Here is a 15,160-nt window from a genome sequence, read left to right on the forward strand (position 1 = left end):
ATGTAGTAATTTACTTAATGCTCACAACAGCCCTGTGAGGTAAGTATAATAATGTGGAGATCATAATAGATAGAAACTGAAATGCAAAGGGGTTGAGTGACATGATCATAGTTGTACCACTTCAGAGTGGCAGGACTGAATATAAACTCAGTTAGACTGATAATGGAGCATGGTATTAACAACTGTGTGACACTGCCTCTATAAATTGGAACACCGACTGACAGTGTTGATAATCTTGTATTATGTCTGCTAAGATGCTATTGGCTGTGGGGTGGCAGCAGTGACAAAAGCATTTTTTGGAAATAGGTCATTGGAGAGTGAGAACTGAAGAGTAGCCTCTTTTTTTCTTTTGGAAGCTGTGGTACTTTAGAATAAACAGACACTGACATACTTAAGTTCAACAGAGTCATAATGTTCTGTTGGCTCGGTGATGAGATGAAAATGGAGGCTGAGAGCTCCCCTATAAAGAGGTTGTCGATCTATGACTGAATTTTAGATTCATGGACAGACCTAGAAATTAAGCGAAAAAGGCAGAACCTGGATAATTTTCTATTCTAATTACTTCCTGAGGTGAAACTGTCAAGCATGCAGAAGCAAATATATCAATTATATGGAAGGCTATTTTTGGATATCTGGATATAAAACAAGCTAACATCTTACCAAAGCACAATTCCATCACCAACGGCTTTGAACAGGTCATCAGTGTTTGGGTTCATTGGTATAACGTGTCTGCAATCAGGATCATTTTCCAAAGCTTTGTTTATCCAGTTAACAAAAGCATATTTTTCTTCCTCTAAAATTATGTTAAATAACAAGCAAGACATTAGTTCATGCTCTAAGTTAACGATTTGACTGCAAAGCCTAATAGTGCTGAAAGTTAATGTGTCAGAAACGTGTGGTTATTCTGTGTGGAAACCCAGACACTTGGATGCAGCACAGTGGTTATCAGGAATTACAAAATTAAGAAAAAGAATAGAACACATTAACTGGTCCTCAGACACTTATCTTACTGTACAATTCACTATAGTAAAGCCTATCATTACATGGATTGTATCCTGTCTCTTGCAAGCTAATAAAGCCATACAATAAATACAATACCTTTATGACAAGTATTAGTTTCAAGCCTAAATACAGGTCGCAAAGGACTTCTATTGTATTCTTAATTAGGAGGTAATGATTTTCTAGAGCCCTTCCTTGACATTACAGCATCCATCCCACCTAGCACATTGTATTAACCTAATAATGCCTATGAAATGATTACCTGAGTAAGAATGCTGTGTTCCTTCGCTGGACAACTCTGAAGTTCCACCCAGAGCACAAATACCTTCTTTCCTGTTGATGGCTTTGCGGAAGGTCTTGGCAATATCGCTACTTTTTACCTCTTGAAAAATCTATTAATTAAAGTAATTTTGTTGATTCACAATTAATTTCAAATTAGGCACAATAAGCGTATTCATATTCTTGTATATCTTCATCACTTACATTTTTCCATAGCTGATGTTAAAAGATATAAAAAATTTGGCTTGAGTTTTTGAAGTGCTAAACAAGTACTACAATACTACTGCTGAAAATGAAGCACCAGAATGTCAATTGTACACCCTTGTCAAAAACATTAAGTGCTACATGCATTGAATCCACTTTAAGCCAAAAACTAATGTGATTCAAAGGCACAGGTAAATCTGTTAATTTTCTACAAACAAGGAAGGCTTTGTTCTTTTCCTGGAGAGAAAACATTGAATAATCCTCCCTCTTTAATCAAAATTCTTAATGCAAAGAATGATAAAATTTTATAATTTAACCAAAAAACGATTTTACAGTATAATGAGGTAGCTCATTAAGAATTCATTAAATCAAAAGTTACAGAATAATATGTTTAAAAATGCGTTAAGCTGGTAGTAATAGATGACTGTCAAGAATAAACACCGAAAAGAGGCTTTTCATAGATTGTCTTATTGTGGCATTTATGAAGTACAGCTTCTCTTCCCAGTAAGGAACATTCTAATTGTACAAAAGCAAGTTATAACAAAGGAACATTCTAACTGTACAAAGGCAAGTTATAACAAAGTAAGTTTCACATCCTAGTACTGTGTAACCATCTGATTGGACGTTCTAAAGGTCTATATTTTTCTGAGGTATTGGAATTTACCTAATTCCAAATGTGTTCCTGATTCACCAATGTGCATGGCTAAATTAGTCAAAGCCAGTAAAACAGAAGCAAGATGTAGAAACTTTCTTTAAATGGTGTTTAGAACCTCATTTAAATGAATTCATTGAAAGAAAACTGAAGACTTCATGGAAAAGTTGCTGAACAAATGCAATTCAAAGACCTTTAACATTCTTGACAAATATGTATTCACACACACATCTCAGGAAGATGTAGCCTATGTCTGTGGTTCATAGAACAGGGTCACAATATACTTAGCAGTTCAGGTTGCATGTGTCAGAGCAGGCACAAGCAGAAGCAGAAATGCAGCCCAAGCTATACTAACCAAGCCTTGTGTCTTGCACAGGACTGTGTCAGGCTGAAAGGAGGAGTGCCTTGTTACATTTCGTCTTTCCAGGAGGGCACCTCTGTGATTAATCCATCTAGAGAAAGTGACTTTTTGGAACTGGTAGAAAAGTTGCTGTATGTGTTGTCAGTGGCCCTCTTACAAAGTCATCTTTTCCTGTTATCTTTCTTAAATCCTTTCTTTGGACTTAAAAATACAATTTTGTCTGGGAGACTAGTTAGTAAGCAGTTAAGTTTTACAAACCAAAACTTACTCAAGTATTTCCATAGCTGCGATTCTGTGCTAGGTATACCGGTAATTTTGGAGGTAGAATTTTAGAATAAATGTCTGTATGTGTTTATGTTTGTATATATATGCAGACACATGTACACACTGACTACTCTAAATACTACATACAACCAATGAAGTCACCCTTCCTGCTTTATGGCCATTATATTGACTCTCACTAAGTATTAACAGTGTAGAGCTGATGCACACACTCCAGGTAGTTTTCAAATCATTAAAATTATTTTTATTTACAATCTGAATTTTTAGTCCAACTGTGCCTTAACTGTGAAGCATTTTGATCCCATAGCTCTCCTTTTGATAATAATGCACCTGCTCAGTGAAAAGACAATAGTCACTAGTCTACTTCTTTCTGAACTCTACTTCATTTAGTGAAACATTGTCTAATAAGTTAAAATCTGAAAGGTGTGCATTTCTTCATGCCTAACATACCACAAGTCCTTGCAATGACAAAAATGTTACAGCTTCAGAATGAGATATGTAAAGTTATATTTCTTATTACAAGTGCTTATGCTTCAAGGATCATTTACTTTTAAGAATTAGGTTGTTTGAATGATCATGATTTCAGCTAAAAAATAAATCCAGGGCCGGGCGTGGTGGCTCACGCCTGTAATTCAAGCACTTTGGAGGCCAAGGCGGGCGGATCACCTGAGGTTGGGAGTTCAAGACCAGCCTGACCAACATGGTGAAGCCCCGTCTTTAAAAAAAAAAAAAAAAAAAAAAAAGAAAAATGCAAATTTATCCTTTAAAATAAATAAATAAATCCAAATTTGTTTACGTCATAGAAAAGAGGATTAATTCATATTTTAAAAAGAGAATGTCGGCTGCGTGTGGTGGCTCACACCTGTAATCCCAGCACTTTGGGAGGCCAAGGTGGGTGGATTACGAGATCAGGAGTTCAAGACCAGCCTGACCAATACGGTGAAACCCCATCTCTATTAAAAATACGAAAATTAGCAGGCATGGTGGCATGCGCCTGTAATCCCAGCTATTCAGGTGGCTGAGGCAGGAGAATCACTTGAACCTGGGAGGCGGCAGTTGCAGTGAGCCAAGATCACGCCACTGCACTCCAGCCTGGGCAACAGGGTGAGACTCCGTCTCCAAAAAATAAAATAAAAACACAAAAAAGAATGTCTGGAAATTGGAACTAATAACTAGAAATAGAAAAGTAGGCTCGGTGTGGTGGCTCGCACCTGTAATCCCAGCACTCTGGGAGGCCGAGGTGGGTGGATCACTTGCAGTCAGGAGTTTAAGACTAGCCCTGGCCAACTTGATGAAACCCTGTCTCCACTAAAAATACAAAAATTAGCCGGGCATGGTGGTGCGTGCCTGTAACCCCAGCTACTTGGTAGGCTGAGGTATGAGAACTGCTTGAACCTGGGAGGTGGTGGTTGCAGTGAGCTGAGATGGTGTCACTGCACTTCAGCCTGGGCAATAACAGCCTGTCTCAAAAAAAAAAAAAAAAAAAAATAGACTATCTCTGCTATATATCCTAATGCAATTACTTCTGTAGCTCCAGTAAAACTCCTTCTTATACTTGACAATGAAATGCAAAATTGTAATTATTAATTTTCATCGGTCTTGCAAAAGTTATATGACCTTCATTTTCTAAATTGTTTAAAATAAATTATTCCAGCTAAGCTTAAAATTTTAGTTTCATAGTATTTTCCTTTATTCCTTGGATTTAAAAAAGTAAAAATGGGCTAGGCGTGGTGGCCCAAGCCTGTAATCTCAGCACTTTGGGAGGCTGAGGCGGCAGATCACCTGAGGTTGGGAGTTCAAGATCAGCCTGACCAACACGGAGAAACCCCATCTCTACTAAAAATATAAAATTAGCTGGACACAGTGGCATATATATGCCTGTAATCCCAACTACTAGGGAGGCTGAGGCAGGAGAATCGCTTAAATCTGGGAGGCGGAGGTTGTGGTGAGCCAGGATCGCGCCATTGCACTCTAGACTGGGCAACAAGATCAAAACTCCGTCTCAAAAAAAAAAAAAAAGTAAAAATGGGTGAGGCATGGTGGCTCATGCCTGTAATCCCAGCACTTGGGGAGGGCGAGGCGGGCAGATCACCCGAGGTTGAGAGTTCGAGATCAGCCTGACCAACATGGAGAAACCCTATCTCTACTAAAAATACAAAATTAGCTGGGCTTGGTGGTGCATGCCTGTAATCCCTGCTACTGGGGAGGCTGAGGCAGCAGAATCCCTTGAACCTGGGAGGTGGAGGCTGTGGTGAGCTGAGATCACGCCACTGCACTCCAGCCTGGGCAACAAGAGTAAAACTCCGTCTCAAAAAAAAAAAAAAAAGTAAAAATTGTAAGAAAGAACTGAAGATTTATATGTCTATGATATTGATTCACTACACAAGAATTTGCATTTTACTTTCTACTTTCATAAAGAAATTGCTTAAGTCGATGATAAAACTATTTGAGTACAAGCTTTGGCTTAACAAGGAATCTCTGAAATCAGAGATAGCACAGGACTGACTACTGTGCTGGAGTCTTCTCAATGAATCTTTTCAAAGCTGCCTGTTGTGATACTAATGAGCTCACTGTTTTGTGCTGTTTTCCCTCCACAAGGAAAGACTTGCTTTATCATCTGTGAGCTAATTCCTGCTGTACTTTTTTCAGGAAGCAATATCCACTGTTGTTCTATCCACTGTTGCTCTATACATCTTTTTCAGTCTCCTTTACGGATTATATATATTTTCTATTCTTTTATTAAGTTTCACCGCCTTTCTCTCAAAGATGCTCAGCAACCAGCTAACTTCTTTTGACCCCAGAGTTAGCTCAACACAGGACAAGTGGCCAAATCAAAACAATCCAAAGGCATATGACTTAAGAAAGAAAGATTGCAGAAAGAATTGCTTAAAAAGAATTCGCTGGCTTCCAGTGTTTGGGGCTTATTTCCAAAATGTTTCCAAAGAAGCAGGTTTGAATTTTTCCATTTTCTGGGAATGTCTTATAGGCCTAAACTTAGTAATATTTGAAAAACATCACTTTTTTTAAAGAAATATCTACCCCAACAACACCTATATAGCATTTACTATATGTCCAGGACTGCTCTGAGCAGCTAACTGCTCTGCTTAAAGTGCCATAATATTCCTTAACAATCAAAGAAAAAAAGTCCTATTATCCTGTAAGCATAAAAATCCAGTATTTTAGCTCTCCTCTCGCTGCCCAAAATGCAGAAAGGAAAGAAGGCCAAGGGGAAGAAGGTAGCTCCGGCCCCTGCTGTCGTGAAGAAGCAGGAGGCCAAGAAAGTTATGAATCCCATTTGAGAAAACGCCTAAGAATTTTGGCATTGGACCGGACATCCAGCCCAAAAGAGACCTCACCCTCTTTGTGAAGTGGCCCCGCTATGTCAGGTTGCAGTGGAAGAGAGTTATCTTCTATAAGCGGCTGAAAGTGCCTCCTGCAATTAACCAGTTCACCCAGGCACTGGACTGTCAAACAGCTACTCAGTTACTTAACCTGGCCCACAAGTACAGACCAGAGACAAAGCAAAAACAGAAGTAGAGGCTGTTGGCCCAGGCTGAGAAGAAAGCTGCTGGCAAAGGGGACGTCCCCACTAAGAGACCACCTGTCCTTCAAGCAGGAGTTAATACTGTCACCACCTTGGTGGAGAACAAGAAAGCTCAGCTGGTGGTAATTGCACATGACGTGGATCCCATCGAGCTGGCTGTATTCTTGCCTGCCCTGCGTCATAAAATCGGGGTCCCTCACTGCATTATTAAGGGGTTAAGCAAGACTGGGATGTCAAGTCCATAGGAAGACCTGCACCACTGTCGCCTTCACACAGGTTAACTCGGAAGACAAAGGCGCTTTGGCTAAGCTGGTGGAAGCTATTAGGACCAATTACAACGATAGATACGAGGAGATCCGCCGTCACTGGGGAGGCAATGTCCTGGGTCCCAAGTCTGTGGCTCGCATCGCCAAGCTTGAAAAGGCAAAGGCTAAAGAACTTGCCACTAAACTGGGTTAAATGTACACTGTTGAGTTTTCTGTAAATAAAAATTATTAATACAAATTTTCTTTCAAAAAAAATCCAGTATTTTAGTTTTGAAGCATTTAGAATTTTAAAAAGCAGGGTATTAAATTTAATTTTCACTTTTTTTTTTTTTTGAGATGGAGTTTCACTCTTGTTGCCCAGACTGGAGTGCAATGGCACAATCTTGGCTCACCACAATCTCCGCCTCCCATGCTCAAACAATTCTCCTGCCTGAGCCACCAGGGTAGCTGGGATTACAGGCATTCACCACCATATCTGGCTAACTTTGTATTTTTAGTAGAGACGTGGTTTCTACATGTTGGTCATGTTGGTCTTAAATGCCTGACCTCAGCCTCCCAAAATGCTGCGATTACAGGCATGAGCCACCACGCCCAGCCAATATTCACCTTTAAAGTTTACATACATATAATTCTGGGACTGTTTTTTGCCATACACACACACACGCACACACACACTTTTCTCTGAAAGTAACATAAACTGTTTTTGTTTGTAGCTTGGTTTGCAATTAACACCCCTCAAGCAACAGTTCAAAGAAAAAGCAAAAACACAACAAGCAAGAACATTTTTATTTCCTTATGCTAATATCTGACAGGAATAAAATGCTCTCTGTTTCTTGGATAACTAAGCTTTACCCATATTTTGCCTGACAATTTGTAAGATGTTTCATTGATGATAAGGCAGATGGGTGTGGACAGACATTTGGTTAATACAGTCATAACAGTAGGATCTGAAACTTCAGGCAGGTTACTTTACTGTTGTTGATATTTCAAATTTCTTGAATAGCAGGAAGGTGCTTGGAAAAAGCCAGTAGTCCTCTGTGTAACGTTGGGCAAGTCGCTTCCTTTTTCAGAAACCCAAGTTTATTTGTTTCTTTTCATTTGAAAAGTGTAGGAATGTAAACATAATGATTTCTTCTGATTCTAAAATGTATATTCTAACCTAAAATGTCCTCATGAATGTTGTTTTTTTAAAGCCCTGGTGTTGCCAAAATTATTGTGCATGGTCTTTACTTTTGAAGAATATACTAAGGTAATCACACCTCCTCCCTTAAAAGCCAAATAGCTGTGTAGAAATTACATTTCAAAATCTACAAAATTAACAATTTCCCCAAGATAATTTTCAAAGACACTTTCATAATTTTGTCCTTAATAATAATGACACACTGCAAATCCTAATGATTTAGGTCTGTTCTTTCTAGTAGATTAAAAAATTCTGAGCAATAAATTTTATCAAAAACAGCCAATCATAGTTAACTGCTGCTCTGAACTACTTTAAATTCACAATTAAACATGCAGTTAAAAGCGGGGCAAGTGATACATCAGAAAACATGCAAGTGCTCAAATTGCAAACAAACTGCAACTTACTATTGAACACAGAATTCAAAACAAAAGGTTTTGGCCATAACTGGAGACAAAAAAAATGGTGGGAGGAAATCAGTATTTCAAAAGAAAATGGCAATAACTATATCATAATTATGATACAAGTATGCTTTTTTTTTTTTTTTTTTTTTTAAAGACGGAATCTTGCTCCGTTGCCAGGCTGGAGTGCAGTGCTGTGATCTTGGCTCACTGCAATCTCTTCCGTCTGGGTTCATGTGATCCTCCTGCTTCAGCTTCCCAAGTAGCTGGGATTACAGGCATGCACCACCAGCACGCCCAGCTAATTTTTGTATTTTTAGTAGAGACAGGGTTTCACCACGTTGGCCAGGATGGTCTCGATATCCTGACCTTGTGATCCACCAACCTTGGCCTCCCAAAGTGCTGGGATTACAGGCGTGAGCCACTGAGCCCGGCCAACAGGTCTGCATTTTAAAAACAATCACAAAATGCTGTCAGCTCAGTAGGCATCATTACTTGGTCAATTTGCTTCTTGAACTACTGCAGTGTTCTAAAGGTGTTAATTCTAACTGGAGACAACATTTCAAAATTTCACTTGCTATGGTGAGCCACAGTTACTGATGGGAGTATAATGTTATTGTTTCAGTTGTCTTGGGGTAAAATAAACCCTGAAAAAGGAGGATAAAAGTGCTAGGACATTTGTGATAAATAATACGCACTGATAACTAGTTTGTGATATACTGAAAGGAATTCCTAGTTAAGATCTAGTCAAACTCAGCCTTAAATTAATAATAAATACACCAATAAAATCTTAAGGGTATCATTAATTAAGGGAAGAAGTGACAGCTATTCTTTTATTTTTTAAATTAATTAATTTATTAATTTAGAGACAGGGTCTTGCTCTGTCACCCAGACTGGAGGGCAGTGGTGCTATCATAGCTCACTGCAGCCTCAAGCTACTGGGTTCAAGCAATCCTCCTGTCTCAGCCTTCTGAGTAGCTGGGACTATAGGCTCGAGCTACCATGCTTGGCTAATTTTTAAAATTTTTTGCATAGATGGGGTCTTTCTAAGTTTCCTAAGCTGACAAGGTCTCCCTATCTTGCCCAAGTTGGTCTTGAAAGCCTGGCCTCAAGAGACCCTTCCTGCCTCAGCCTACCAAAGTGCTGGAGTTACGGCCAGCTATTTTTAACGTGTATCTCAAATACACTGTCAATAAATACAGGCTGAAAATGGCATAAGTCTAAAAAATCTAGACCTCACTTGCTAGCAGCCAATAGTGGTAGGCATTGGAGAACCACGTGCCAAGTATACATTTTCCAGGCACTGAGTACAGAACACCAGACTAAGTGCTGGGAGTAGCGGCGGGGGTAGGCGGGTGGGGGGTGGGTGAAGGAATCAAAAACTCAGCCCCTAACCTTGAAGAATATTTGATGAAACTAGAGAAGAAAGCAAACATTTTAAATGCCTCTTCCAATGGACTAAAAAGATACGCTTCCAACTTTTAATTATCAAAATTATCATCCTAGAGAAAATGATTCAGTTAAATACCCCTACCACAAGAGTAGAAAACAACTTTTTAATCAGAAATTTCAGCTCAGGAAGCTTCCGAGACTGTGAGTCAGGGTGTATCATTAAAATTTTGGCGTACACTGTTCACCATGGGAGAGAAAACACTTCAAAGATGTCACTTAGCACTTCGATAACTGCCCTTTAATGATGCCATGAAAGGAGACTGTTCACCTTATACAAGGAGCATCGTGTTACATCTTTCTTTCTGCAGTGTTCTTTTTCTCAATTCATTTGTTAAGCTATTCTAGTGGCTAAAAGAAGTAAATTTAGTGGGGAGGATGACAGAAATGTTATTAGTTATAACAGTACTAATATTTAGGAACTTAATAGTACTTAATACTATAACATCCCACTAGACAAAGGAGTATCTATTACATCTAATAATCATGAATTTTCACATACTTACATAAACAAATTCATCAAAACTTATTTTCCCATCTTTATTCCTGTCACCATCCAGCATGAGTTTCTGAATAATTTCTCTCACTTTATATCCTGGTAATGGCATATTAGCTTCCTTGAAAAGTTCATGAAGTTCATAGTCACAAATGAATCCGTTGCTGTTGAGATCTTTGTAAAAAAGGAAAACAAGCAAAAGAGGAAAAAAAAATTGAGAGATGCAAATTAATTTATTAAGAGTATTTCCCTTCATTTGAGGCTCAGTTCATAAGCTCACCTAAATAAAATGTTTTCTTACTGTGTGGAAATGAGGTTGTTTGAAAGGGAAATTGACATTTTAATGGAAAAAGCAAGGTTTTACATCATGTATCCTGTGATTTAAGCAATGCCTAAGTAGATTTACTTGATAAGAGCATCCCTAAGTTCAAGAAAGCATAGTTGGTTAATACAATTATTATTAACTTGGAACTAATAGGATTTTTTTATAGATGAGTTTATTTTAATTTTATTTTCATTTTTTATTTTTCGGAGACAGAGTCTCAGCTGGACTGCAGAAGTGAGATCTCAGTTCACTGCAACCTCCCCTCCTGGGTCCAAGCAATTCTCCTGCCTCAGCCTCCTGAGTAGCTGGGATTCCAGGCACCTGCCATCATGCCGCAGTGCTGAGATTACAGGTGTGAGCCACCACACCTGGCCAATTTTTTTTGTGTGTTTTTCGTAGAGATGGGGTTTCACCAGGTTGGCCAGGATGGTCTTGAACTCCTGACCTCGTGATCCGCCCACCTCGGCCTCCCAAAGTGCTGGGATTACAGGCGTGAGCCACCGCGCCTGGCCAGGATTTTTAAAAAAAGAATTAATAGATCATAAACCTACAAAACACTTGTATGGTATAGAATAATTTCTACTGTAACTACAGGAGTTTTCTGTTTCTTATTTATTTTATTTATTTATTTTTTATTTTTAAAGATGGGGTTTCACCATGTTGGTCAGGCTGGTCTTGAACTCCCGACCTCAGGTGATCTGCCCACCTTGGCCTCCAAAGTGCTTGGATTACAGGCGTGAGCCACCACGCCTGGCCCGGAGTTTTGTGTTTCTTATTCTTCCATTGCTCTAACAGAAGTTTTATGAATTTAATGCTGAATCTGTTTCAATGTACACCTGAAATTAAGGAATCACCTTCAGTGCCCATTATTTTAAGTGTTAATGTAAACAAACCTTAATATAAGACAAACATAGTTTATAAAAATCAATGTACTACTGAGGAACGCAGATGTTTAACATGACTCTATAAAAACCTTTTAATTTTTGTACTACTGAAGTTTCTCAGAGTATGTCTCAAAGTGCTGATTAAATGAAGTTTATTCTTAAACTTTTAAAAATAGAAAAAACACCTGATCAATCACCAAAAGTTAATTGATTTAGAAAACGGCTAATGTCCTGAGGGTTGTAACCACTTGAGTACATTATTTTGTGGATAAAGTTTGATGTTCACAAGTAATTTCAAATATCTTCTGTTCATAATGCCTTTTATTCCTTTGGTCCCACTGATTTTCATATGTAAATTTAATTATACTAGAAGGAAACAACCTGAATAGAGAAATGACTCAAGATGACCTTAGCACTGTTTAAGAAAATGTATTGTGGCCAGGCACTGTGGCTCATGCCTGTAATCCAAGCACTTTGGGAGGCCAAGGAGGGCGGATCACCTGAGGTCACCCCACCTGAAGTCACGACACCAGTTTGGTCAACGTGGTAAAACCCCGTTTCTAATAAAAATACAAAAAATTAGCTGGTGTGGTGGCAGGCACCTGTAATCTCAGCTACTTAGGAGGCGGAGGAAGGAGAATTGCTTGAACCTAGGAGTCAGAGGTTGCAGTGAGCCAAGATCACACCATTATACTCCAGCCTGCGTGACAAAAGTGAAACTCCATCTCAAAAAAAAAAAAAAAAAAAAAGAAAAGAAAAGAAAAGAAAATGTACTGTGAATAGTTAATCTGTTTGACACATTACTTAAAAACTCTGTACAAGGTATTGATCTTGATACTGGGAATATCACAGCCAACAAAAGAAAGTTTTTCTCTCAAGGAGCTCACATTCTAATGACATATAACATGAGGTATGACTATAAAATGTAATATAATTTAACAATATAAATGTTATAAAAAAATAAAGCAGGCTGGGCATGGTGGCTCACACCTATAATCCCAGCACTTTCGGTGGCCGAGGCAGGCGGATCACTTGAGGTCAGGAGTTTGAGACCAGCCTAGCCCTCGTGGCAAAACCCTGTCTTTACTAAAAATACAAAAATTAACTGGGTGTGGTGGCAGCTGCCTGTAGTCCCACCTACTCGGGAGGCTGTGGCAGGAGAATCACTTGAACCTGGGCCACGATTGCACCACTGCACAGCAGTCTGGGTGACAGAGAAAGACTTCATCTTAAAAAGAAAAAGAAAAAAGCATTATAAGGGGTTAGACTGGGGCTAATTTGCGCCCAGGGGACATTTTTGATTGCCATAATGGGAGAAGGGTGTTGGGCTGGGAGAGGAAGCACCTGGCATACTGTGGGTAGAGGCTGAGGATTCTTCCAAATATCCTACAGTGGACATGACCCCTCCTCCGTATGTACAACACAGAGTTATGCAGCTCAAAATGTCAATTGTGCTGAAGTTGAGTAAACCTAGATTATAGAGATATTAGGGGGCAGGATGGTGGTGGTGCTACCAAAGGCCACTTTGGTGAGGTTATATTTGAATGAAGACTTGCCTGAGGTAAGGTAAGCAAATCATATGGCTATCTGGGGCAAGAGATTTCGGGTAGAGAATAGCAAATGCAAAGTCAGTGATGCTGCAGTGTGTCTGGTGTGTTTTGGGAAAAGTAAAGATCCAATATGATTTGGGTAGAGTGAACAAGGGAGAAAATGAGAGATAAGATCAGGAAGCTAGCTGATCATGTAAGTTCTGCTAGACCAATATATTTCATGGAATACATTGAAATTTCTTTCTAAGTGTGATCTAAGTATAATTCACATGAGCAAATTTTTGGTCAATTACTAAAATTGCAATTTGCAGGAATGCTCTGGGGGATTAAAAATTAAATTAAATTAAAATATTAAATATACTGTATGGAACCATCTTGCCAACACCTTGAATGCTGATGAAATTCTATGTTTAGTTTTAATGCAGTCTATTTTAAGTATCAAATTTTCTTAAACATTGATTACTACATTTTAAATCTATGAATTAAAACATCTGTACTTTTATTTTTACTTTTATATTTTTTTGAGACAGGGTCTCTGTTGCCCAGGCTGGAGTGGTACGAGCATGGCTCACCGCAGCCTCAACCTCCTGCGCTCAAGCAATTGTCCTGCCTCAGATCCCCCGCATGGCTGAGACCAAAGGTGGGCACCATCATGCCTAGCTAATCAACATATCTGTACTTTTAAAACATCAATAACAAACCACTCAATACTTAGTGTGAAAATCACTTAGATTTCCTCTGAGGTAAAGCATTTAATTTCCCTAAGGCATATATTCACTTTCTTTTCTTTGGATTTATAAAAGGTCATACATCAAACTCTATTTCTACATGTAAAGTGTTTCTACATAGAAATCAATTCATCAATAATGTCTGCAGTTGCTAAAAGAACAAAGTAATCCCCATGGCACTGTGGCAAAATTTTAGTGGCTCTTGTATGAAAGTCTTGGGTTTAAATCCACCTGCTCCCATGCATATACCAACCTGTTCTTCCTATTTCCTTTGTAAAATTACAATGGAGCTCAGTACTAGAGGATAAGTGTGGCATAGTGAAAGAAACACAGCATACATGCTTGAAGAGACACACAGTGGGAATAATGTGACAGTGTCTTATCTCAACTTGGCTATTAATTTGTTGCCCAGGCTGAAGTGCAGTGGCCCAATTCTGGCTCACTGTAGCCTCAACCTCCCCAGGCTCAGGTGATCTTCTCAACTTAGCTTCCCAAGTAGCTAGGACATTATGGGTGTGTGCCACCATGCCTGGCTAATTTTTTCCATTTTTTTGTAAAGACGGGGTTTCACCATGTTGCCCAGGCTAGTCTAGCATTCCTGGCCTCAGGCAATCTGCTTGCCTCGGCCTCCCAAAGTGGTAGGATTACAGGCATGAGTCACCAAGTTCAGCCAATTTATTAAAAAAAAAAAAAAAAATCTTTAGAGACAGGGTCTCATTCTGTTGCCCAGGCTGGAGTACAGTGGCACAATCATAGCTCACTGCAGCCCTGATATCCTGGCCTCAAGCAATTCTCCCACGTCAGCCTCCTGAGTAGCTGAGACTACAGGCTCTCACCACTATGCCCAGCTAACTTTTTGTTGAGACAGGGTCTCACTATATTAACCAGGTTAAACTCAAACTCCTGGCCTCAAATCCTGCCACCTTGGCCTCCCAAAGTGTTGGGATTACAGGTATGAGCCACTGTGCCTTGACTGTAGTTTAGACTGGAGTATATAATAGGCATATAACAGGTATTGTTCTTTTTGTATTCTCAGTGGTATAATAGAAGTGGAAGGTAGAGATGTTTTAAATTAGACATGGGAGAACTACAGCGGGTTCAAAGCTATATGAAACTGACTAAGGCCCAGAAAGTCTATCTGGCTGCCTATTTGTATTAGATTAGAATACAAGTCTGGTGAGTGGGACTGGTGGCTCATGCCTGTAATCCCAGCACTTTGGGAGGCAGAGGCAGGAGGATCACTTGAGCCCAGGATTTCGACGCTGCAGTGAGCAACGTTGCACTCTAGCCTGAGCACCAGAGTTAGACACTGTCTCAGAAAGAAAGAAAAAATAAATAAAAAACTCCAGAAATTTGGGTCACAGGCAGAATTGCTATTTGCATGAACCCTCCCTGAAATAACCTCTCTTGAGCATTAATTAGAAGACAGTTCACTGATGGGATTAAAAGATGCCGGAAGTAGCCACTCTAAAACATAACTAACATAAGATAACCACGTTTGGAAATTCCATTTCGAAGTAAGGGTAGTAGTAATGGATGCTTTTAGAAAAGGACAAGAAAATT

General features: G+C 39.2%; 1 protein-coding gene across 10 annotated transcripts in view; it reads right to left on the minus strand.

Annotated features, from left to right (window-relative positions):
• The window catches only part of PLS3 (plastin 3), a 93,219-nt gene that overhangs the window by 20,446 nt on the left and 57,613 nt on the right, over positions 1-15,160 (minus strand). For 9 of the 10 annotated variants that reach the window (XM_032250755.1, XM_032250761.1, XM_032250754.1 and 6 more), the window contains 3 exons: positions 10,121-10,284; positions 1,262-1,391; positions 661-793 (listed from right to left, as the gene is read on the minus strand). In XM_032250755.1, coding sequence (XP_032106646.1) covers positions 661-793; positions 1,262-1,391; positions 10,121-10,284 — 427 coding nt within the window. Of the gene's footprint in view, positions 1-660; positions 794-1,261; positions 1,392-10,120; positions 10,285-10,390; positions 10,410-15,160 lie in introns of those variants that run through there. The other variant, XM_032250763.1, reaches the window with a different exon arrangement.

Source organism: Sapajus apella, unplaced genomic scaffold (assembly GCF_009761245.1).
Source record: "Sapajus apella isolate SASKATOON/1434 unplaced genomic scaffold, GSC_monkey_1.0 scaffold73, whole genome shotgun sequence".
In the NCBI taxonomy this organism is placed as follows: domain Eukaryota; kingdom Metazoa; phylum Chordata; class Mammalia; order Primates; family Cebidae; genus Sapajus; species Sapajus apella.